Genomic DNA, 25,890 nt, shown 5'->3' with positions numbered 1-25,890 from the left:
TATACAAGTTCTTCAAGTCTGGACGTACACAGCTATGCCGGAATTGGGTGCTAGTATTGGTGGTCCCAGAGCAGACAGTCCGTCTCCACCGATACTGGCTTACGAGGGCAGCAGAGGCCGCAGATCAATGAAAGCTGCTATCTTGAGTCAGGTATTTACTTCAATCCAAAAGACTGCGCAGACGACTGGAAGTCGTCTGGAAGGTCGTCCAGCTTGACGACTTATCGGACGACTTATAATAAGTCGTCTGGAAAGTCTTCCCAGCTGGACGACTTATCGGACGACTTAATTTAGTCGTCTGGAAAGTCTTCCATCTGGACGACTTATTAGACGACTTATAATAAGGCGTCTGGAAAGTCTTCCCAGCTGGACGACTTATCGGACGACTTAATTAAGTCGTCTGGAAAGTCTTCCATCTGGACGACTTATTAGACGACTTATTATAAGTCGTCTGGAAGGTCTTCCAGCTGGACGACTTAGTAGACGACTTATAATTAAGTCGTCTATTTAGTATTTTTTTTCAAATATCTAACTCGATTCTTCTATTTACTGCAGACCCGCGTGATCAACTTTGTTGAGAAGGACATTAGTGAAATGTGGCCAAAATGGGACTCTGAGGTTGAGGACCTGCCCGCGGAGAACATCATTAAAGTCATGTATGAGCGGAGACCGTGGAAGTGGACCATGGATTGCTGGGAAGTCACTGGTACTAAGGTCAATACAAAACCTAAGGTTGTGACTCCATCGAAGAAGGCCAAAGAGATGGTTGTGTTGGAGGAGGAGGAGGAGGAGGAAGACAATCCAAGACCTCGGAAGAAAGCTCGTAAAGAGGCTCCTGAAGAGGCTAGAGAAGAGGCTAGAGAAGAGGCTAGAGGGGTGACCAGAGAGGAGTTGGAAATTATGTTCAAGGGCGTAGCTGAGGCTATGAAAAAAGGGTTTAATAAGTGCATGAGGGAGTTTAGGAAGTTGTCTGATAGATTGGAAGCTGTGGAGAAGAAGGTTGGTGTCACCAATCAGGCTACCCCTCCACCTCTAACCAATCAGGCTACCCCTCAAGATAAACAGCCTACCCCTCTTGCCAAAGAAACCGGGGGTAGAAACAAACAGGCTACCCCTCATGCCAATGAAACCGTGGTTAGTAACCAGCCTCCTCCTCATCAAACCAAACAGCAGCCTCCTCCTCCTCAAAAGAAACAGCAGCAGCCTCCTCCTCTTCAAAAGAAACAGCCTCCTCCTCAAAAGAAACAGCCTCCTCAAATCAAATATGTTAGTATCAAATCCAGGGTTAACTAGTTGTCCAGACGACTGTAAAAGTTGTCTGGACGACTAGTTGACCCTGGACGACTTAAACGTAAGTTGTCTGGACGACTAGTTGACCACGGAAGACTTAATTTTAAGTCGTCCAGGGTCAACTAGTCGTCCAGACAACTTTTATTTAAGTCGTCCAGGGTCAACTAGTCGTCCAGACAACTTTTATTTAAGTCGTCCAGGGTTAACTTGTGTGCAACTTTTATTGCAGAGATGGTTGCCGGAGGATACAGCAACCGAGGCGAACTCGGTAAATAAAGCAGATGGTGTCACCTCCAAAGAGATTGTTGCTGTCACTTCCACCGATCACCAACCGAGCCTCGCTTCCACAGATCAACAACCGAGCCTCGCTTCCACCGAGCCAAGCGATCCAGTTTCACAACCGAGCCTGGTTGTATTGGACAAGCGTGCAAAGAGTAAACGAGCGAAGAAACCTGCTCCTACTGTGAGATCTCCTTATATGGCAGAGAAAAAAAAAGATAAAGTGGCAGCCTATAATCCATTTCCGCCAGTAAACAAAGAAAAGTTGAAGGAACTCGCTGATTGGTTGAAAACTGATCCGTAAGTGATTGCTTTACCCATAATAGCTTGATTTAGTCGTCCAAAACTGATTGCTTTTTTGTTTGCAGTCATTATTTAACTAAGATCGAGGACAAACCACGTACATCACCAACAAGGTGGTACCACTTCCTCCGGACAGCCAGAGGATGGCTGGAAGACTGCGTAAGTCTTCTGCACACGATTTAAGTCGTCTACAAAGTCGTCCAAGTAGACTACTTTCCAGACGACTTAAAGATAAATCGTCTGGAAAGTCGTCTACTTGGACGACCACGTAGACGACTTAAATATAAGTCGTCTTCGTCTGGTAACTTCTAACTTGTTATATTTAATATGCAGCATATAGATGCTTGGATTAATGTGCTAAGGCAGAGGTATCAGGAGAACCCACAAGCTTTCAGGAGCGAGCGAATGTGCTTCCTGGATCACAACTTTTCTCAGTCTTGGAGAGAGCAGTATCAGCTCTTCAAAACATCGGAACCTGATCACAAAGGTTTAGGAAGAGTTCTACCTGGTGGGGCGTCGTATTTTTATGACGGATCAATACCTTCATTTTGCCAATCAAACAAGAAGTGGGGGGAGGACATTGATGATATCTATGCGCCAGTGAACTTGGACGACAAGCATTGGGTTGCTATTTGGATATCGATCCCTAAGAGGCACATAGTCGTCTGGGACAGCATACCTTCATCTAGTGTACCAGACGCATGGGATGCGATAATGGAGCCTTTTCTCCAGATGGTCCCTTATCTGCTTGTTGAGTGCGCAGCCACCGACGAAATGCGGGTCAAATACGGGTTGGAGCCATACACATATGAGAGACCGCTGAAAGGTGTACCCACGGCCAACAATGGTGATTGTGGCGTGTACACTGTAAAGTACATTGAATGTCATGCGCTCGGGGGCTCCTTTGACCCTAAAGACTTTGCTAGGTGCAACGCGAAGAAAATGAGGGATAATATGGCGGTGGATATATGGAAGGAGCTTGTTGATCAGCATCTGAAAGAAAATGTGGATGGTGATAAGTTCGTGGGCATGTATGATTAGATTTGTATTTGAACATGATTTTTTAACATGATTTTTGTATTTGAACATGATTTTTTAACATGATTTTTGTATTTGAACATGATTTTTTAACATGATTTTTGTATTTGAACATGATATAAGTTGTCTGGAAGAAATAAGTCGTCTGGAAGGTTTTCCAACTGGACGACTTACAAATAAGTCGTCTGGAAGGTTTTCCAACTGGACGACTTACAAATAAGTCGTCTAGAAGGTTTGGACGACTTATTATAAGTCGTCTGGAAGGTTTTCCAACTGGACGACTTACAAATAAGTCGTCTAGAAGGTTTGGACGACTTATTATAAGTCGTCTGGAAGGTTTTCCAACTGGACGACTTACAAATAAGTCGTCTAGAAGGTTTGGACGACTTGAAGGGATAGTAGAAGGTAGTCTAAAAATAAAATACACTTGAAGGGATAGTAGAAGGTCGTCTAAAAATAAAATACACTGGACGACTTAGTAGAAGGTCGTCTAAAAATAAAATACACTAGACGACTTAGTAGAAGGTCGTCTAAAAATAAAATACACTGGACGACTAAAAATTTAGTCGTCTGGACGGGTAATCAAGACTGGACGACTTAAATTTAGGTCGTCTGGACAACTAGTCAACTGGTTGTGTACATTGTGGTTTCGTATGGCCAGTTTCCTTGCAGTTTGAGCATCTCCGTGCCCTGTGTTTCTTCCTGGGTTTGTGTCCTCTCATCCTAGATAGCTCCAACCAAGATTGCCATCTTGATTTCTTCGGTCTCCCCCGACCACGCTTTAGTTCTGGAGGAAAGCATTCTCGTTCCTCAATATGTTGTGACACGATAGGATATATATTCTCTGAGTATCCTGCATACAGATAATTCTTTGAGTACAGTGGACATACAAGTGTGGAGATATGCAAACCAGCATGTATTCCAGCAGCTATAGCATGAGAGCAAGGTATTTTCTCCACTCCATAGACACCACAATCACACTTTGCATGTTCCAAATCAACCACACAGTCCATTTTGCCACCTTTGACAAAGAAATGCCATCCATCAATTGGTTCGACCGTCATCGTACCCGCTATCTCTTCTCGAACAGCAAGCAAGTATTCAACACCCCCGCTATGTTCAGTTGTGAGACTCAAAGCATCTTGTCTCCTTTTCCAATACCATTTTCCTAACTTCTGCCTTATGAACTCCAGCAGGAACGTAATCGGAAATCCTCTTGCTCGCTTCAGTGCGGAATTAATAGATTCAGCAATGTTGCTTGTTTTTATGTTGAACCTGTTCCCCTTACAATAAACCCTTGACCATAGCCTGACGTCGGCTTTCTCCAAATACGTTGCAAGTTCCGGGTTTGCACTCCGTATCTCAGCCATGTACCGGTCAAAATCGTAAACCGTGTGAGCATAAGCAGCCCCTTTCACCAAGTACATGAGATGTTTCCCTTTAAACTTTTTGACAATGTTATCTTGAAGGTGATAATAACATATTCCTCGGGTTGCCCAAGGAAACACCTTATCACACGCACTTTTAATGGCCTTGTGCCGGTCGGAGACTATCACCAGAGGCTTGTCATGAGATATACAACTAGCCAATTTTGTGAAAAACCATTCCCAAGAAGGTATATCTTCCTCATCCACGATCCCAAAAGCCAATGGGAATATCTGAAAATTGCCATCTTGTGCGGCTGCAACTAACATAGTTCCTCCATACTTTCCACTTAGGTGAGTTCCATCCACCACAATGACCCTTCTCTGATACTTAAAACCTTTGATAGAAGCTCCAAAAGAGAGAAATAGATACTTAAATCTTTTCATAGAATCAAGTTCTATCGCCGTGATAGAATCAGGATTTGCAATGGAGATTTGCTCGAGATATGATGCCAGACGCGAATACCCTTCTTCTGCTGATCCTCTCACCAATCTTTGTGCATATAACAGTGCTCTGTATGAAGTGGTGTAATCAAGCGCCATGCCAAACATGTTCCTCATTGCATCAGTGATATGCTGCGGAGTTATCCCATCAATGATTCCAACACGATCAATGAAAAGACTACCTACATACTTCGGAGTACAGTGTCTCCGCTGAGCGATTCGGTCTCCCGCTGAGCATAAATGTTTTTCCACATACTTTGTTACCCAAAACGTGTTTGTCCCATGTTTGACACTCGCTCTGACCTTCCATCCACAATAGCTAACCGGACATGTTGCCACAACGAGAGTTTTCGTTGATTTGTATAATCTGAAAGAAAACTTACCCCTCACTGCTGCCAACCGCAGCTCTGAAAGCAGTGCACCCTTGCTAACAAAACTCTGGTTGACATAGATACTGGTACCATTCGATTTTCCTCCTTCAATAGCATTTGTCTTAGCATATGTCTTTTGGATTTCTTCAAAACAAATATTATCATCATCTTCCTCGTCCTCATCTGGAACCTTTCCATAAAGACTGTAATCCCCACCATTCTGATCCGTTTCACCAACAATAGAATTATCAGCATCCTCCTCCCCATTTTCCTCCTCCTCATTATCACCAACATCTTCAAAACATTCATCAGCTTCATCATCATCACCAACATCTTCTTCCCATTCACCAGCTTCATCATCATCACCAACATCTTCTTCCCATTCACCAGCTTCATCATTATCACCAACATCTTTTTCCCATTCACCAGCTTCATCAATATCCCTTTTCTCTGAAACCGTTTCGACCTTGCTGCGGCTTGATACACAAAGACATACTCTATGGGTTTTGAGTATCTCCAGCAAGTTTCGAACTTGTCTATCACTTGTAACATGAATGGGAAGACTGCCTGGAGCCATCATCATTTCTGCTGGTAATGAGTAGCTAATCTCCACACTCACTGTTCTCATGTCCAGGTTATAATCTTCTTGAGCCATTGCAACAAGTTCAGCATGTGTTGAATCTTCATTCAATAAAAACAATCTTGCTCCTTTGAGATCATCAACCACAAAATCCCAACGGAAATCTCTCAACAACCATTCTCCATACACTGCATGTAACTGAAAAATCATCTGCAAATATTCAAAATAAAACACATTAGTAAACATAGAGAAAATGAAGAAGTTCAATAAACATTGCCGCAGACGACTTAGCATTAAGTCGTCCAGAAGACTTAAAGGTAAGTCGTCTAAAGAGGTCACTTTTGCAATTGAAAATTAAAAGGGACGACTTAATTCTAAGTCGTCCGGCTTTGTTTGTTAAAAAAAAAACTTCAGACGACTTATATATAAGTCGTCTACGAGAAACGGGCTAGTTTTGCATTTGACCGAATCGTGTCAGATCTTTGACTATTTCTGGACGACTTATAATTCAGTCGTCTCTGGGAAAGTTAAAATTTCAATATTTTATGAAAACTTGACGACTTACGTGTAAGTCGTCCTAGGTTAGTTTTGTAATTGAAAAATAAAACTTGAAATTTAACTTTCTCCAGACGACTTAGATGAAAGTCGTCCAGCTAAACGACTTAATTTAAGGTCGTCCGGGATAAGCAAGGTTTGACCAGAAAATTGGGAAAAATTCTGGACGACTTTGCTTTCCCCGGACGACTTTAAATTAAGTCTTCTGGAGGGACGACTTTATATTAAGTCGTCTGGTTAAAGTTAAATTATGAAGTTTTATTTTTCAATTACAAAACTAACCTAGGACGACTTACACGTAAGTCGTCAAGTTTTCATAAAATATTGAAATTTTAACTTTCCCAGAGACGACTGAATTATAAGTCGTCCAGAAATAGTCAAAGATCTGACACGATTCGGTCAAATGCAAAACTAGCCCGTTTCTCGTAGACGACGTATATATAAGTCGTCTGGAGTGTTTTTTTTAACAAACAAAGCTGGACGACTTAATTTAAGTCGTCCGTTTGACCAGATGACTTACTAGTAAGTCTTCTACGCGAACAGATCTTGAAAAAAAATTCAAATTCGTACCTTAAACTAGGTGAGATGACTTTGTTTGCACACAAGGTCTTCTCCAACCACCCAGAACCTCAAACGAAAGCAACCGTAAGTCAAAACGAAAGAAATATGGCTCTGTCAACCATAGCCCATATTTTGAATCAAAAGCTTGAGTTTTTTGGATGAATATAGAGAGAAAGTGAAAGAAATGTTGTTTTTAGTTCATAACAATTGAAACAGAGAGAGTGTAAAGAGATTTACGTGCATTAAAGGGCAATAAAAGCTCCAAACAGTTCGTACAAGGTTGTTGCCACTATTCATTGCAGTGGCAATATTGTAAATACTTGAAGAAGATGAGGTTGAGACAGTAAAGAAGCCATTTTTGAAAAAAAAAAAAAAAATATTAATGGCATTTTCGTAGATAAAATGCAGGTGTGGGGTTAAAATCTCAAAAAAAAAAGGAGTCAAAAGAAAAGGTTACTTTTCTGTTTGACTCCAAGTTTTGAGTCACTTTTGCAAAAAGCCCTATTATTATTAATATAATAATTATTGTATTTTATCAGAATAGTATGTTTTTGATATTTTTATTATGTAATTTATATTGACTAATTTATTATTAATCTGCTGTAGTATCTCATAATCAACCAATTACAAATCAATCATACGCACCAATTTCTAACCATGTATTGTTACATATCGCTTAATAACACTAGAAACCGCAACCACCTACATCCACAAACTCCCGCAACCGCACCCGCAACGGATGCATTTCAACAAGTCAGACCCTTAATACAAGCCTTAAATTCAACTATGAATGGAGACAATCAAAACATCAATCCTTATTTTTGTTCAGCTCACAGATCTATGATCTCCTTGCCCTTAGACCTAACAAATCGACAACTCAATAATGGATAGGGGAAACATAGAAATAATAGGCCTTGTTCGTTTCTATATCCAGACGTTGTATCTGGATGCTAATATTCAAATTTTGTTTGTTTGCACACTATTGCATCAACATCTACATACAAAATATATAATATCTTGAATATCTGGATATTTGAGATGCTAAAAAAATATAGAGTTTAGATGCTACATTTTCATCTCAAAATCCAAATACCTAAATACCCTTAATACAGATATACAAATAAATAAAATTAATTATTATAATTATTATATAATATTTTTAATCGGAAAATTGCGTTTTCCCGTAGACCCCAGAAAATCTCATTTTCCCTTCAAAATTGAAATTCGCGTTTTCCATCAAAATCATAAAATTTTATTTTCTCACCAAAATGTAAAAATATGTTTTTTCTAAGAAAACCGAAAAATTGTGTTTTCTCACCAAAACCAGAAACCCGCGTTTTCCGCTAAAACCGGAAAATTGTGTGTTTCCCACCAAAACCGAAAATGTGTGTTTCCGCAGAAACCAAAAATCGTTTTTCCCGTCAAAACCGAAAAATCACGTTTTATACCAAAACCAGAAAACCGCCTTTTTCCACCAAAACCGGAGGATCGCGTTTCCCGCCAAAACCAAAAAATAATAATAATATTTTTCCTGCCAAACCAGAATTTTTTTTTGCGCCAAAATCGAAAAACTCGTTTTCCTCCAAAACCGCTAATTCTATGTTTTCACTAAAATTCATAATTAAGTTTCAGGTCAAAGTCCGTAAAATCACATTTTTCCACAAACAATACAAAATTAGTTTTCAAAATATTTATTTGATGTTACAAACGTCAAATATGGCAGCGCCTCAATTGTTGAGTTTGTGAACAAATATGGGGTCCACTGTCACTATTTACACAGTAACTTCCACTTTTTAATTTCTATATAAACGATCGTTTATAACACACCATCTCAAAAACACAATCTCTTCTCCCTTATAATAAAATCTCTCTCTATTCCAGTGTTATCTTCTTCATACGGGTATAAAATTTTGCTTTGTTTAAATTCCCGCGATACAATAAAATTTCAGTTCTTTTTATAACACGTTATCAGCACGATCGTTCTGCAATTCGGATATATATACCCTGCTATAATGGTCGGTATACCGCATGTACTATTATTTATATTATGTTATAATGGTCGGAATAGCGCCTATATTATTTACTATTAATTTAATTTATTTATTGGTCGGCCGAGCCGCCTTATATTCTGTTTATTATTTATTGGTCGGCCGAGCCGCCTTTTATCCTGTTTATTATTTTTTGGTCGGCCGAGCCGCCTTATATTCTGTTTATTATTAATTGGTCGGCCGAGCCGTCGTATAATTTATTTATTACTCTGCAATGATCGGCTGAGCCGTCGCATGATTTGTTGTCATAACATAAATATTTCATTGCCATAATTTTTTTACTTTTTATGAAATTTTATAGATTTGATTGACCATTTAATACGATATTTTCAGACTAATTTTTGGTGCACTCGATTTAACCCCAACGGTCACAAAGAAAATTTTTCAAAAATTTTCCCTTTCTCAAACGGTCATGAACAGTTATTTTCATCTATAAATACAACTCATTTTCACTTCATTTCATCATCCAAAACATTTCATCTTCTCTCAAAAATTTCAAATCGCTATCCTCCGATTTTTCATTTCAAGAAAGATGATTCGCGCACTTTTGTTTTTATGTGCCATTTTTATTTGTGTTTCTATTTATGGTTTATTCGTTGGAGAATTTACTCCGAGTGAATTTAAGATGAATATCGGTTTAATTTTCTTTACATCGCTTCTCCTTGTAATTGCTTGCATGATTAATGTAAACGGTTCCTTTTAATATGAATAATATTCTAATAATTTTTATTTATGTGTTTTAGAAATACAAATGGCAAACATCGAGAAACTCCAGTTCCCGGCTCTGAAAGTAACCGGCGAAAACTATGTCAGATGGGTCACAAATGTGAAACCTTATCTTGTAATAAAAAAGATAACCGAAGCGATAAAAGTCGGTAACAAATCGCCACCCGAGCATATAGCCGAAGCGATAATCTTCCTGAAGAAGCACTTAGATGAGAATCTAACTCACGACTATGGAGACGTTGAGGACCCAGCCGTACTATGGCAAGCTTTGAAAGACAGATTCGATAATCAAAAGGAAATCAATCTCCCTCACGCCCTTGAAGAGTGGAAAACCCTGAGGTTTCAGGATTTCCAAAGGGTTAGAGATTACAATTCCACTATCTTGAGGATAGTTGCACAATTAAAATATTGTGGTAACCCTGTCACCGAAGCAGAAATGCTTGACAAGACATACAATACTTTCCACAAAGAACACAACGTCTTCCCCGAATTTACAGAAAATGTGGGTACACCAAATTTTTTGAATTGATGGTAACACTCATGTTGGCTGAAAAGAACGATGAGTTACTAATCAAAAACCATAATTCCCGACCTACGGGAGCCAAGGCATTTCCCGAAGTGAATGCTACGGCGGTAGAATATTCGGGAAGGAGAAACCAGACCAACCGAGGTCGTGGTCGGCGTTTCAACAACAAACGTGGAAAGCCTTATTATCCTAAAAGTATTAGATCTAACAAATGGGTTAGATCTGAACAACCTCCTAAAGGCAAAGAAACCGAAGAGGATACCACAAAGAAAAGTGAGACTGTATGTTACAGATGTGGATGTAAAGGACATTGGTCCCGTACCTGTCGTACTCCCCCACATTTGTGCAAGTTATATCAAGAGTCCGTAAAAGGAAAGGCTAAAGAGGTGAATCTCACGGAAAACGTTGAAGGAACCTCACCCCTTGAATCCTCTGATTTCGCAAATGAACTGGACTAGAATACTCTTGAAGAGTACGGAAATGTTTCTAATAAGACTACTGAATAGTCCTCATTTGTAATGTATAATAATTATGTTTTTCAAAGAATAATGTTGTTTTAACAACAATATATGTATAATTATTGTGTGTTTTCTTTATATAATCAATGAATAAATTTCACGTTTCACTGTTGTTTAATGTTTATGATAATTTCAGAAATGGATCAAAACGCAAATGGAACAAACTCTAAGAAAGAGATTCAAGAGATATGTATACTAGATAGTGGAACAACGCACACTATCTTGAGAAAAAATATATATTTCTCAGATATAAAACCAAAAAGAATTACTGTCAATACAATATCAGGTGCTGCAGACGTGATTGAAGGAAATGGTAAAGCAAACTTTACATTGCCAAATGGAACAAAAATTTCCATAAATAATGCACTATATGCTCCAAATTCCAGAAGAAATTTGTTGAGTTTTAAAGACATATATCGTCAAGGATATGATACTCAGTCTGTAACTGAAAATGGAAAGAAGTGTATATATATAACTTCTGATAAATTTGGCAAAAGACACATATTGGAAAAGTTTCCAGAACTTCCTTCGGGATTACACCATACTTATATCAATGCAATCGAATCAAATTTTATGGTAAAACAAAATCCAGAAGATTTTAATTTATGGCATGATCGCCTCGGTCGCCCGGGCACCACAATGATGCGTAGAATCATAGAGAGCTCGCATGGTCATTCACTGAAAATCTAGGAGATTTCTCAAGGGAATAAAATGACATGTGTTGCATGTTCTCTAGGAAAATTGATCGTAAGACCATCGCCAACCAAAATCGATAAAGAATCACCAAAGTTCCTTGAAAGAATTCAAGGTGATATATGTGGACCGATACATCCACCATGTGGACCATTCCACTATTTTATGGTGTTAATTGACGCATCCAGTAGATGGTCACACGTTTGTCTATTATCATCTCGAAACATGGCATTTGCGAGATTTCTAACTCAGATAATCAAACTGCGGACACAGTTCCCTGATTATAATATTAAAAAAAGTTAGATTAGACAACGCTGGTGAATTCACATCCCAAGCATTCAATGATTATTGTATGGTAACGGAAATTGAAGTTGAACATTTTGTGGCTCATGTTCATACGCAAAATGGTTTGGCTGAATCTTTAATTAAGCGTCTGCAACTGATTGCAAGACCATTGATCATGAGATCAAAACTTCCAACCTCTGTATGGGGACATGCTATTTTGCACGCAGAAACACTTATTCGAATCAGACCGAGTGCATACCACAAGTATTCCCCACTACAATTAGCGTTTGGTCGAGAACCAAATATTTCCCATTTAAGAATCTTTGGTTGTGCAGTATATGTGCCTGTAGCACCACCACAACGAACAAAGATGGGACCACAAAGAAGGTTGGGAATATATGTTGGTTGTGACTCTCCATCAATTATAAGATACCTAGAACCACAGACTGGTGACGTCTTTACAGCACGTTTTGCTGATTGTCATTTTGACGAAAATGTATTCCCAGTTCTAAGAGGAGAAAACAAAAATGTTGGAAGTGATGTAAAATGGAGTGTACCATCATTGTTATATCTTGATCCTCCTACTAAAGAGTCAGAACTAGAAGTTCGACGAATTATGCATTTACAGAGTATAGCTAACCAGCTACCTGATGCATTTGCAGATACCAAGACGGTAACTAAATCTCATATACCAGCTGCAAATGCTCCTGCTCGTATCAAAATGCCAAATGAACAAGAAAAGGAGGATGACACACGAGAGCCAAAAACACGCCTGAAGCGTGGTAGACCTGTTGGTTCTAAGGATAAGAATCCTAGGAAACAGAAGAAAGCTGAAATATGTGATGCACCCAAAATAGCAGAAAATATTTTGGAAGAAATAAATGATAAGGACTCTGATGAATCAGAGCACCATGAATCGAAAGATAATCATGAGATTTCTATTAATTACATCCATAACAAAAAGATATGGAAAAGGAATGAAAATGATGACATTGGGGTAAATGAAGATACCGATGATCCAGAACCGAAATCCATATATGAATGTCAAAAGAGACATGATTGGAATAAATGGAAAGAATCAATACAAATCGAACTTGATTCGCTTAACAAACGAAAAGTGTTTGGATCTATTGTACTCACACCTGAAGATGTGAGACCAGTTGGGTACAGATGAATTTTCGTTCGAAAATGAAATGAGAAAAATGAGATTACAAGGTATAAAGCTCGCCTTGTAGCCCAAGGATTTTCTCAAAGACCTGGTATTGATTATGAGGAAACATATTCTCCTGTAATGGATGCGATCACATTTAGATTCCTGGTGAGTTTAGCCGCTGATAAAAATCTTGAGATGCGTCTCATGGATGTTGTTACAGCTTATCTATATGGATCATTAGATACTGATATCTACATGAAAATCCCTGATGGATTTAAAATGCCAGAAGCATTAAGTTCCAAACCTAAAGAGTTATGTGCAATAAAATTGCAAAGATCACTATATGGGTTAAAGCAATCTGGACGTATGTGGTATAATCGTCTCAGTGATCATTTAATAAAAGAAGGATATGTGAATGATCCTATATGCCCATGTGTTTTCATCAAGAAAACAATATCCGGATTTGTAATAATCGTGGTATATGTTGATGATCTTAACATTATCGGAACTCAAAAGGAAATACAAAAGGCATCAGACTATCTCAAAGGAGAATTTGAGATGAAAGATCTAGGACAGACACAGTATTGTCTTGGCCTACAAATAGAACATTCACAAAATGGTATATTTGTGCATCAATCCACATAAACTAAAAGAGTGTTGAAACGATTTAACATGGATAAATCAACTCCTCTTAGCACCCCGATGGTCGTTAGGTCACTTAATATTGAAAGTGATCCATTTCGACCACCTGAGGAGAAAGAAGAGATACTTGGTCCGGAAGTACCATATCTAAGTGCAATTGGAGCGATGATGTACCTTGCAAATTGTACACAGCCTGATATATCATTTGTTGTGAATCTTTTGGCAAGATTCAGCTCATCTCCAACTCGAAGGCATTGGAATGGGATTAAACATGTTTTTCGTTACCTCCAAGGGACCATTGATTTAGGCTTGTTTTATCCTAAAAGTTCAAAATGTCAAATGATTGGTTTTGCAGATGCAGGATATCTTTCAGATCCACACAAAGCCCGATCGCAAACAAGATACGTTTTTACGATCGGAGGCACTGCTATATCTTGGCGTTCCCAGAAACAAACGCTCGTGGCTACTTCTTCAAATCATGCTGAGATCATTGCACTCCATGAAGCAAGTAGAGAATGTGTATGGCTAAGATCAATAAGCCGACACATCTGTTCAAGCAGTGGGATTGGCAAAAATATGGAGCCAACTATTCTATATGAAGATAATGCAGCATGTGTTGCTCAAACAAAGGACAGATATATTAAAAGCGATAGAACGAAGCATATTCATCCGAAGTTCTTCTCATACACTCAAGAGCTCGTGAAGAAGAAAGAGATTGAAGTAAGATATGTCCAATCATGCGACAATGCAGCTGACCTCTTCACAAAATCACTTCCGACTTCAGCATTCAGAAAACATGTCCATAACATTGGAATGCGCCATCAGAAGGATCTATGACTGCTCATTCGAGGGGGAGCTTACGTAGTTCTACTCTTTTTACCTTACTATGGTTTTTCCCATTGAGTTTTCCTAGAAAGGTTTTTAACGAGGCAACATAGACGTTAAGCAAAAGACGATAGTGACACCGGTCCCCAAGGGGGAGTGTTACAAACGTCAAATATGGCAGCGCCTCAATTGTTGAGTTTGTGAACAAATATGGGGCTCACTGTCACTATTTACACAGTAACTTCCACTTTTTAATTTCTATATAAACGATCGTTTCGATCGTTTATAACACACCATCTCAAAAACACAATCTCTTCTCCCTTATAATAAAATCTCTCTCTATTCCAGTGTTATCTTCTTCGTACGGGTATAAAATTTTGCTTTGTTTAAATTTCCGCGATACAATAAAATTTCAGTTCTTTTTATAACATTTGAATATTATAATCATTTCATTATTGAGAATAAAAATTATGTTCTTTTTAACTATTAGACTTTTGGTCGGATTGTCTTCTGATTGAGAATGACCTGGTTTAGCCGGATGGTTAGATTGTCTAAGCTGGTTGGTCAAGTCAGGAGAACCACAATTGACTGGTTGAAACTTTCTCATAAATCCTTTTCGGATGGTCCTTGGAGCCATCTTTAATTCTTTATGATTAGAATTTGGGTGGTTGGGTTAAGGTCAGTTTATGATCTTGTATCAAGAACACTTTCACCTTAGAAATTAGTTATTTAGAAAACATTTGGTTAGGCAAATACCACCTCCATATTCATCCCCCTCCATATGGGATTTGGGGACAGGATAGATGGTCTTGGCATTGAATTGCGTCAGAAAGCTGTTTTTTTTCTTTTTTTGTCAAACCGTCAGAAAGCTGTTAAAGATAGGCATTTCATCCACGTACGTCTACAACAACACCTATCCCCACAATAAGCCAAGTTGTCTTATAAAAAAAAATCTTGGATTGTCTTCGTTCTTTGAGGAAGATAAGACAATCCGCGTAATTCTTTGTCAAAGGATAAATGGATCCGACTGATTATGATAGAATAGTTAAAGATAATCTTTACAAAATGAAGTACAATTGGAAATTTGAATTCTTATATGTAACCACTTATTCTTTCTTTCGCAATGACCACTTTTCCACTTTGGATTACTGTTGTAAAGATTCTACTTTTGTATTCCAGAACATGGACTTAAAGTTTCATCATCCATGCTTTATTGATATATATATATTAATCCACGATAATAAATATGCGTAGAGGGACCGATGGTGATACGTTGGATATACACTATGTACATCCAATTCCAACTAACACAAAATAAAAATAACATTTTCCCTGTGGAATTATTTAGATTTCCGTATCCACTGGTGGACCTTAAAGAAAGACCAACACACCTACTTTCTCTAATTTTATTTAATATACACACAAAAAAATGAAATATGTTACTCAATAATATTTCTTAGCATTTCCTTTTGCCATTATTTAACATGAATCACCCAAATGTGACATACTCTAATTCCACAAACCATTATCACAATGCTCCCACTCGCCAACTACTACATATCTTCCTCATCCATGTCCGAGAACAATGTTAACAACAGCAAGAGGAGGAAGAAGAAACGTCCGATGATAGTTTATGGAGGCGGAGGAGGAGATGATTTGGCGGTGGTGAAGGCGGCGGCGTGGGCTTGGTATCAAAGGAAGGAAGGCAAACCGATTATGAGAGAGTTTGAGATAACAAGAGCACCGAGAACACCTCGACCTTCGCGGTACAAGATCGAAGCTACAAAGAACATGATCCTCTCTGACAACAAGGTTTTAGCCGAGAATAGGGTTTCTAAGTCTTCGCTTTGGTACACAAATTTCCATTACCAAGAGGATCAAGAAACCCAATACTCTCGTCTACTTGACACTTACGAGAACAAGAACATATCAAAAAGGCTTAATTTGGATGATCCTGGTTTATCCGTGAGTTTGAGCAGTGCTTTCATGCTGAACGACGATAATCATAATCATGATTGTGTTTGTGATGATCATGGTATGTTAAAGAGAAATGGCTATGATAAGAATACTAATAGTAGTAGAAAAATTGATAACAAGAATTCCATGAAAAAAGTGAGCAAAAGAAGTTTGTGGAAGGGACTGATTGTTATGGGTCCAGTGTCTACGGTTTGTGGGAGAAGCGATGATGTGGATTTACGGGCTTCTAAAGCTAGCCGGAGAACAGTTAAGGTTGCGGCGGCGGCCGAGGCTCTCCTCAGTTCGGCAGCAAGTGGCAAGACCACTCAGACCCGTAGTCGCTAACTTTAGTGGTTATTAGGATAGAAAGATTTGAACAATTTGTTCAAAATTCGTACATTTTCATGTTTCTGTATTTGTTGAACTAGCTGTGTATTTTCTTCCAGTTTCAGTAAATACGTACATCTTTTTTAAATTTAATATCTCTTCGGGGAACAAAATGACAAGAAAATATTGAATTTATTCTAACTCGGTTGCGAGTCTTGTGACATTTGTACTGATGTTTAACAATTCTTTTAATTTCAGTATTTTTTTTTATTATGGTGTTGTTTATATGCATTGATTCATCTCGATAAAGCTGCATTGAAATCCATGTTGTTAATTCAACATAGAAATGGATCAAATTTGTTTTTGAGCTTAGCTGAATTTTCATAAAAATTTAATAAAGCTTTCACAGATGATCTGGATGAACGTAATTCAATTGAAAATAATAAATGACAAAATGACAATTTTAAACTTAAAATGATCTATAATTGTTTAATATACGCTATTTAAAATTAAAATTTCCATCACATATTTTATTCAAAACTAACAATAATATTTTCAGCAAAAAAAACAAAAAAAAAATCATAGTTTCTCGAGAAGTCACAAAATTACATTTTACACTAAAAAGGTCAATTGTTTTCCTAAAATTGAGAAATCATATTTTCGTTAAAATCATAAAATCACATTCTCGCTCAGAAACTGGAAAATCATATTTTTGACAAAATCATAAAATCACATTTCTTCAGAAATGAAAATCACATCTTTCTCTAATAAACTTAAACTCATTTTTAGCCAAAACCACAATTCACATTTCCTACCAAAATTGCAAATTACTTTTTTTTTGTCTAATTGTATATCTCAGTTATCGCTAGGCCTGGGACGGATCCGGATATCCAGGAAATTTAGGGTAATCGGATCCGGATCCGGATCCGTGAATTTAATATCCGGATCCGGATTCGTAGCTTCCGGATATCCGTCTCGATATTCTATTACCCGCGTATATCCGGATCCGGATCCGTAAAAATAACTAAAAAATAATATATTTTTAAAAAATACTAATTTTTTAATATAATACCTAAATTAAATATTAATACAAGATTTATAAATATATTTATATATGTCTATAATATTGTAAAAAATAAAATATAAGATTATAAGATTAATTCATGTATAAATATTAATATATCAAATATAAATATTAATAAAATTTAAAAATTAATGTGTTTTAAAAATACGGATCCGGATCCAGATATCCGGATCTAAAAATTAAGATATCCGGATCCGGATTCGGTTTGCACGGATCCAAGATTTTACTATCCGGATTTGGATCCGGGCACCCCGGATATCCTATTTTCGGAGCGGATCTGGAGCGGATCTCAGATCGAATCCGGATCTCGGATAATAAGTCTCAGGCCTAGTTATCGCCATAACAAATCATCAATATATTTTTGTTACAACAAAAAGGTAAATTCCTTTTATGAATTTTACATTGAGTTAAATATGGTTTATCCACAAAGTCACATGCATCTAGAAATTGAGATTAAAATTGAGATTAAAATTTTGGATTTTAAATTTGAAAATATTAGATTTGGGATTTTAAATAAGAATATGTAATTTAAAATATATATAATTTGGAATTTAGAACTATGAAGTTTGTGTTTAGAGTTGGAGGTTTAAAATTTAGAATTTTTGTGTTTTAGAGTTTATGTTTAAGATTTAGAATTTTAGTTTGAAAATATTAGAACTAAAATTTAGATTTGGAGTTTAGAGTTAAAGTTTAGTGTTTATAATATAAAGTTTGGAGTATGGGGTTTTGGGGGTTTAGGGTAAGATTTGAGAATAAAATTTGAAAATATTAGATTTATAGTTTATACTTAAGATTTGGTGTTTAAGTTTGAAAATGTTAGATTTAGTCTTTAGATTTATTATTATTAGGGTATAGGGTTTGAAATATAGGTTATAAGGTTTTGGTTTAGTGCTTAGGGTTTTAAATAGCAATGAAATATTTGTTGCAAAATCATGGCTATTTTAACCATGAAAAGTTTTAAGACTAAATTGTAGAAAAAAATATTGCGGACTAACAATGATTATAGCCATATTTTATTTTGTGACTATTATGACACAAAATATTTATGGCAAAATTGTGGCTGTTTTATAAATGTTACGATTGTGATTAAATTATGACAAAAAAAATATATTTTTTGGATTATCCATAGTCTTAATCGCATTTTATTTCATGACCATTTTGTCACGAAATATTTGTGGTAAAAGATTTGACTATTTTACACACGTTTTGTCTTGTGGCAAATCCATTGCTTCTGCCACAATTCAGACACAGATGTTTAGATTTTTCACATTGTGACTTTTCATGGTTTTTCTTGTGGCTTTCAAAATTGCTACAAAAATTTTGTGGTAATTTCTGTGGCTATAACCAAAAATTTATTAATGAAATAATGGTGGAACATACTCACACTATGCGAGTCACACACACACACATACAAGTAGTATATTCTCCATTCTCATGTGGACTAAAGTACAGCTCCATTCTTGCCATCAGATCTTGGACGAAGCAGTGTGAGCTGCTACGATTCGTAGATGCATAGCTGGGATATTCCTGGTAAAGGCTGACAACTTTTCTTGCTCCAAATGAAAAATTTCACATAGTATGAACTGAAAAATAATATTTATTCATGTAGAACCATATTAATATATCATAGAAAAATCTTTATGTAAGGCAACTATTACCACATCAGATCTTATATATTCATATACATATATATATAGTAAGAAATACTTAATATTAAGGCTAATTGAGTTTAGCACACTTGTGTTGCCTAAAGTGCTTATGAGCTGCACGGTTTTCTTCGACCGCCACATCAATGAATTTTTTCTCTTGTTCGTCAGAAAAGGTTGTACTGGAAAACGTACATAGATGAACAAGAAACTCTATGATGCAACCAAGAAGAGGAATACTCGAAACTTTAGATGTAACTGGAGGAACCTGAGGATCATCTATATGAACTGGAGGAACCTGAGGATCATCTATATTAACTGGAGGAACCTGAGGATCATCCATATGAATCTATCTCTTGCAATATTGTAAGAGTTCTTTTTGAGATCTGAAAATTAGGATGATGAATAGCAGAAAAGAGGGAGAGATGTGCTTATCTAATTCTAATGGGAAGAGTGACTCGATTTCCACGAACGACCTAAAGTTCTCACCGCCTCTTATGATTTTTCAAAAGTTGAGTGGTCATAAAGAATCAAATGCCTTTCTCATTCTTTTGACGTGTTGTAATCACAAAAATGTTACAAAATATACAAATCTGCAAATATTATTCTAATCACAAAATTTAATTATATCTTACATTAATTTAATCTGACTTTTGTAAATTAAATTAAGTTTTCAATTGATCATTTTGGAAGATTAGTTATAATAAAGGGGAAATTTTATGTTTACCACTTTCATGGTACCACTTTTCATCTTCACCACCACTAAATGAACATTTTCAAAAATACATTTTTCGTTAAGTACAAAAGACTTTTATACCCTTGTTATATATATATATATAATAAATTATTATTTAAATAAAATAAAAATAAAAAATAAAAAATTTAATGTTTTTGAATTATATTTTTTCAAATTCGAACTTTTTATAAAAAAAATTTTGAATTTTTTTTTCGAAATTTTTTTTTTATTGTTTTTTCAAAAATTCCTTTTGAAAATCGAAAATTATGTTTGAAACTATTTTCTAAAGTTTTTTTATATTTTTAAGTATTTATTTATATATTTATTAGAATCCTAAATTTCACATTCCAAAAACCTACCCCACCCCTCAACTCTAAATCCTAAGTCTAGATTAGTTTACCCCATGGGTATAAGTGTCTTGTGAACAGATCGGGTCATTTCTTAATGTTTATCATCGTATCTCAATCCAAACGAGAGTTTAAGTACTGAGATCGATTGATAAAAGGAGAAGCACCACAACAGTGGGCTGATATTCCTTGCTACCCGAGTTCTAGACTAGCTTGAATAGTTGTTTGGCTCGCACCCTTGTAATCCGTTCAATCATTCTAGGCTAGCTCGCTTATCATCCTCGAGAAACCCCTTAAATTACTTGTTACTTGCTTTCTACGCTTCAAACAATTATAAAACTCACTCATTGTTTTAGCTTAATATTGAACCAATAGGATAAAGTGTGAACTCGTCCTCTGGAATTAAATCTAAACATATTACAACAAGACTGTTAACTTGACAGTAGCATAAGATTCATTTTTAGTGTATCAACTTCTTACCATTACCAGAAAAGACTCACTTATGTGCTCTTGTTCTTTCTGTTTTCTTCTCCTGTGAAATTATCTGGTATTTATTTTAAATCGGATTTTACATTTACAGTGGATTCGATAAATAAATTCAATTTCAAGACATTAATCAGATAGAAAAATAGAGACACAACTATTTAGATAATTTCTAGACTTTTTTCTCTTGAAAAAAGTCGGTGATCATCTAGATCTATGGAGAATGATTGTAGTTCCTAATCTAGAGATAGAGAAAGATGGGAGGGTGCATGTGACGTCTTATATTTTTGATCATTTTAGTGCTCCGAGTTGTATTTAATAGTCATATTTGTGTGCATTAGTGATTTGTGTGAATTAGGGGTTAAGGTCACGATTAAAAATTTTGGGACCAATCCAAGTATAAAAGTGCACAATTAAAAAGTGTTGTGCCAACTTGTAGTAATCTAAATAAAAAAAGACTTAAAATGTAAAAATAAAGATTAATTGAAGACACATATCAACAAAAAGAGAAAAAATTCTATATATAGATGAGAACAGTGTGTGCCATAATCCTCTACCTAAAACCCAAGTTCTAGTTGACTCTTCATTCGAGATAATGAAACAAAAAAACTCCGTATTTTCGGGACAAATTTCCACACTTATTACTCCACATCCAGTTTATTACAGCGTGAGTGAGACCTCCCAATGGAATGGAGAAACGATAACACTGTTAGATCACATACTCTTTTTGTTTTCAAGACCATATGGTTTGGAATGACCACCATTGTTGTGCTGTCTTCCAAATAAGTTGGTGAAGTAGTGCAATGTAGAATAATGGCCAATACTGGTCCTGGCTTTTTGAAGACTACAAGCTTACTGAGAAAAAAAAAGGCTGAGAGTAGCATACTGGGTTTGAACTAAGGCTGCAGAGCTTAGATATACATTAGTAACACCACTAAATTAAAGAGACTTTTGCAAAATTATGGCCAAAATTAATTTATATTCTTGAGGGCTGGGAGCCATGCTTCCTCTCAGGGTCGGATCTGAATATAGGCTTTTGATCCATTTTTGCTTCCTAAGGAAACCACAGGATTTTCATCTTCCTTCAACTTCGGATGAAGAATGTCAGATGATCAAGAATGAACCTTGGGAACAGGAGTCTCAAGTGAAGGGTTCCAATATCAAAGGCTTCATCCACACTCCTGAGAAAGAAATAGAGACGTTGTATTTTCCATAGAAGGCGTAGCTTCAACATCATCTACCACAGCTGGAGTAAATGTTGCTGGTTGCTTTCGTTTATAGTTTTAGCCGAAACTGAGATAACCCCATCAACATTCAACACCATCAGCAATAGTAGTGATGGGAATCAAGTCTTGAGCATTGATATTAAGGTTGTGATGGTGAGTCAAGGGAGGCGAGAGATGATACTTCGGATGCCGATATAGTACCGTCACTGGTTCACCATCAGTTTCTGAGACATAAGATTTCCTTACAATTAAATCATGTCGGAATAGCTAGTGAGAAGTGTATACCATGTGTGATAAAGGGTCCATTAGTTGGGTTGTACCAATTGTCTTTATCTTTAGTTTCTATCTATTTACTATCATATAAATCAATTATGTTTTTATTAGTTTTCAACGTTAAGTAAAAAAAATAAAGAAATGGTTGTTTGGGATATTTATGGAATAAATATCACTTTGTTATTTGTTTGATTCAGAGATATTTATTATTATATACTGAAAATATACACGTAAATCCGAAATATATACAAAATTTGCATAAATTTAAAAAGGCGATTTTCTTAAATATTTTTTTTAAGTTATTGTCACAAAAATAAGGAAGAAAATAACCAAAATGATCTTTTTTATTTTGAAATTTTTAATATTTATTTTTTATTTTAAAAAACTCAAAATCTTATCTCCAAACTATCACCTCTTAACACTAAAACCTTAAGTCTAAATTAGTTTATCATACGGTAAAAATGTATTTTTGCTTTTTAATAAAACTTATTTTGTTCATTTTTTTCATTGGAGGCTATTTTTGTAAAAATAAGATAAAAAAAGTTATCGTAAGGAATTTCTCAATTTAAAAACTCTAAAAGAGTAGTAAAATAATTTAAATACCAAAAAGATATCCAAAACTATGGGGAAAAAATAGACGCAAAGTACCAAACATCAAACAAGTAATAAAAGGAGAATAAGAACATCAGATAGACTGTCCACGTATGACTCAAAAATCAGCCAATAAGATTGCAGCAATCCTCCACGTCATTTACGAGTTACCTTGGTTTGGCTTTCTGTTGCTTTCGGCCTGTCTGTGCTTTCATTCTTGATTAAAAAAGTCCAATATGCAATAGTGTCTGTTGATTTTATCAAGCCTGAAACCATTATTTTTTAGCTTGGCTAATATTCTATTATCAATTTAGGTCCGATAGATATTAGGGTTTTTGATCCAAAGAAAAAGATATTAGGGTTTCCTAATCTTCGTTAACACAGTAGCTTCACTCAATCATCGTGACTCTTGGGATCTTGAATCCTCCGACTATCGCCCCTGTGACGTCTTAACGTCTCGGCTAGGAGATACATTTATCCAAGCATTAACGACATCTCTACCATTCCTCCCACTCTTCCTCATTGGCCTTATCATCCACCAAAGTAAACGTTCAAAGCACCGACTATATATAAATGTGTTCAAAGACGTATTTAAGCACGTCGTCGGCACATAGCCGTCGTTTTCTTCTCTCTCCCCGACTTAATCTTTGTTCTCACCGACAAAAGATCGGTGGAATCTCCTCTCTGTTGTTACTGTAGCTCGATCCCAGGAATCCTAAATAGTAAGAACGTTCCTCATCAAATCCATGAGACCGTTTAGCGTCTTTGAACTATGCTTCTATTTGGATCATGTCTTTGGAGAATGATAATCTTACCAATTTTGGCTTTGTTATTATGTTTAATCATATTTTTTATTAGATCTATGAAATTTAGTTGAGACATGTTGTTTTTTCTTGAATTCACAGATGATTTTGATTATATAAAATAATAGTTGTTGGATTTTCGAGAATTATCGAATTGATCATCTGTTCTTACATACTTCTTTTGCAGTGACTATCTGCTCAAGCTTTTGCTCATTGGTTATTCTGGTGTTGATAAATCTGCTTGCGTCTAAGGTTTTCTGTAAGTTCTCTCTCTCTTTCTCTATACTCAGTGCTGTTGTTGCTCTTTTGAAGTGGTGTCTCAGTTTCTTTTTTGTACATGACGATTCCTACCTGGATAGCTACATCAGCACCATTGGTGTTGACTTCGTAAGCCTCTTTCCACTCATCAGTTGGTTATGGATAAAATCATTAGAAGTTGTAATTTTGTAATGATCTTTTGCAGAAAATCCACACTGTCGAACAAGATGGAAAAACTATCAAACTCCAGATTGTAAGTTGTCCAGAGTCGTGTCAGATCACTCAGATTGAAATTTGTATGCTCACTCTGTTTAGTATTATCACCAATTATGCAGTGGGCCACAACAGGTCAAGAGCGTTTCAGAACGATCACCAGCATTTACTACAGAGGAGCTCATCCGTGATTATGGTGTTGGCAAATCATGGTTGCTTCTAAGGTTTGCTGTAAGTTATTGCACATCTCTCTCTTTCTCTCTACTGGGACACTATTACATGTTCACCTAGATATTCGCACTGATGGACACTGCAACGAAATCCCAAACGTATTTTCCCTATTAAGCAACAACTCTATCCTCTCTACGCTCAACTTCAGAAAATAATCAACAGCTGCAAACTGCCCCGGACCGCCACCCCTTCACTTTCGTGCTGAAACGTAATGGTGCGTTGTAATGACATTAATCATTTTATCTCACTATTTATTTTTATTTAGTCTTTACTGCCTTCTAGATCACTCGGAATGAGTATACATACAGAGCGTGTGAGATACCTTCCCGAATCAATTTGCCTTTCCGAACCCATCCGCTAATGGCTAACTCCCAACTTCATTTATGGTTCCCTTTTATTTAACTTACTCACTTCTGATTCTCTTTTATTGATCACAGACCATTCTCATTCAGGACCACACATCGACTGAACACCTTTCAAATTCTCTAAGAAGGAGCCATGTATGAGCTCAGTGTTTCGATGTTACAAAGGATTAATCAAAACTTCAGACTCTCAGACTCACCAGTTTCTATCAGATTCACCGATAAAACTTATTTTTAGATTCAAAAACCATCAACCCTATTCCTACCGAGATCTCCAGGTTCTGCACCTATGACCAGCTGATGTTACTGGGATTGTTAGGTAATCCATACTCAACCTAAGTTCACTCTAACTTTATTCTGCAAATAAGAAAAACCTTGAAACCTAGCACGGCTAACCAAATGTCAACTCTGTATATTATGCAGGTACTGTGTGCAGCTATCAGTCTCAGATGTCTTAGAGTCTACCGTGTTTGTCGCATTCGATGGTGAAATGACGAAGCCGATTAACGTCCATGCTGCAGAGGTCAGGTCCCACAAATTATAGTTGTCACAAAGAAACAGCTGTGATCCAATTTTTTTATGAATATTCTCTAAAAACTTGCTCATCAACTCCTGTTTGTTGAAGTAATCAAAGCCTAGGTACAGCAGCATGCTTACTTCATCGACGATTGCTTCATAAGAAAAAGGCCCGACAAAGACAAGACGACCAAAAGACCACTCATTAACATTGGTAGAACGCGACATGTAAGATATTTTCTTAAATACACTCAGGTTTAGTTATAATGAAACGCAGCTGTTTCATAAACATTCCGACAGCCAACAAATCCAGAGTTTACGAATAGTTCACTTTCTTAAACAGAGACCAACGATGAAGTTAATGTTGCTGGAGATTGCTGCAAAGCAAATGAATGATTAGAAAGATAAGCACACATGAAAAGCTACCAAATATTGCAAGCATTTTTTACATGCGATGAAATAAAAGATAATAATATGGCCTTGGTTGTTTGAGTGTTTTTTTTTGTTTGGGTTTTTGTTTCATCTATATATTATTTTCTCAAACTTGATTTACAAGGTCAGAATAAACTACTAAAAG

The 25,890-nt window shown here is 36.4% G+C and overlaps 2 protein-coding genes and 1 long non-coding RNA gene across 5 annotated transcripts; 2 read left to right on the top strand and 1 right to left on the bottom strand.

Annotated features, from left to right (window-relative positions):
• Nucleotides 1-15,531: 15,531 nt before the first annotated feature.
• BNACNNG18970D lies at nucleotides 15,532-16,692 on the top strand. Its single transcript, XM_013814423.3, has one exon. The coding sequence runs from the start codon at nucleotides 15,795-15,797 to the stop codon at nucleotides 16,560-16,562; it is 768 nt and encodes a 255-aa protein (XP_013669877.1). The 5' UTR covers nucleotides 15,532-15,794; the 3' UTR covers nucleotides 16,563-16,692.
• A 2,271-nt stretch (nucleotides 16,693-18,963) lies between these two features.
• LOC106374376 lies at nucleotides 18,964-23,001 on the bottom strand. Its single transcript, XR_002662737.2, has 2 exons — nucleotides 19,603-23,001; nucleotides 18,964-19,572 (listed from the first exon to the last, which is right to left on the bottom strand). It is a non-coding gene; the product is annotated as an uncharacterized LOC106374376 (long non-coding RNA).
• Nucleotides 23,002-23,230: 229 nt separating this feature from the next.
• On the top strand, nucleotides 23,231-25,810 carry LOC106375770. 3 transcript variants are annotated; one of them, XM_048748237.1, is made up of 8 exons: nucleotides 23,231-23,473; nucleotides 23,921-23,992; nucleotides 24,093-24,120; nucleotides 24,197-24,244; nucleotides 24,327-24,435; nucleotides 24,598-24,649; nucleotides 24,873-25,116; nucleotides 25,221-25,810. In XM_048748237.1, coding segments are annotated over exons 1-7 (342 nt in total). In that variant the 5' UTR covers nucleotides 23,231-23,472; the 3' UTR covers nucleotides 24,905-25,116; nucleotides 25,221-25,810. The 3 variants fall into 3 exon arrangements, with proteins under 3 accessions (XP_048604194.1, XP_048604196.1, XP_048604195.1); XM_048748238.1 differs by having other exon boundaries at nucleotides 23,462-23,652; XM_048748239.1 differs by lacking the exon at nucleotides 24,598-24,649 and having other exon boundaries at nucleotides 23,233-23,473.
• Nucleotides 25,811-25,890: the final 80 nt, after the last annotated feature.

Source organism: Brassica napus, chromosome C2 (assembly GCF_020379485.1).
Source record: "Brassica napus cultivar Da-Ae chromosome C2, Da-Ae, whole genome shotgun sequence".
Taxonomy (NCBI): Eukaryota; Viridiplantae; Streptophyta; class Magnoliopsida; order Brassicales; family Brassicaceae; genus Brassica; species Brassica napus.
The sequence above is the reverse complement of the archived record's forward strand: the minus strand, read 5'-3'. Positions and strand labels throughout refer to the sequence as shown.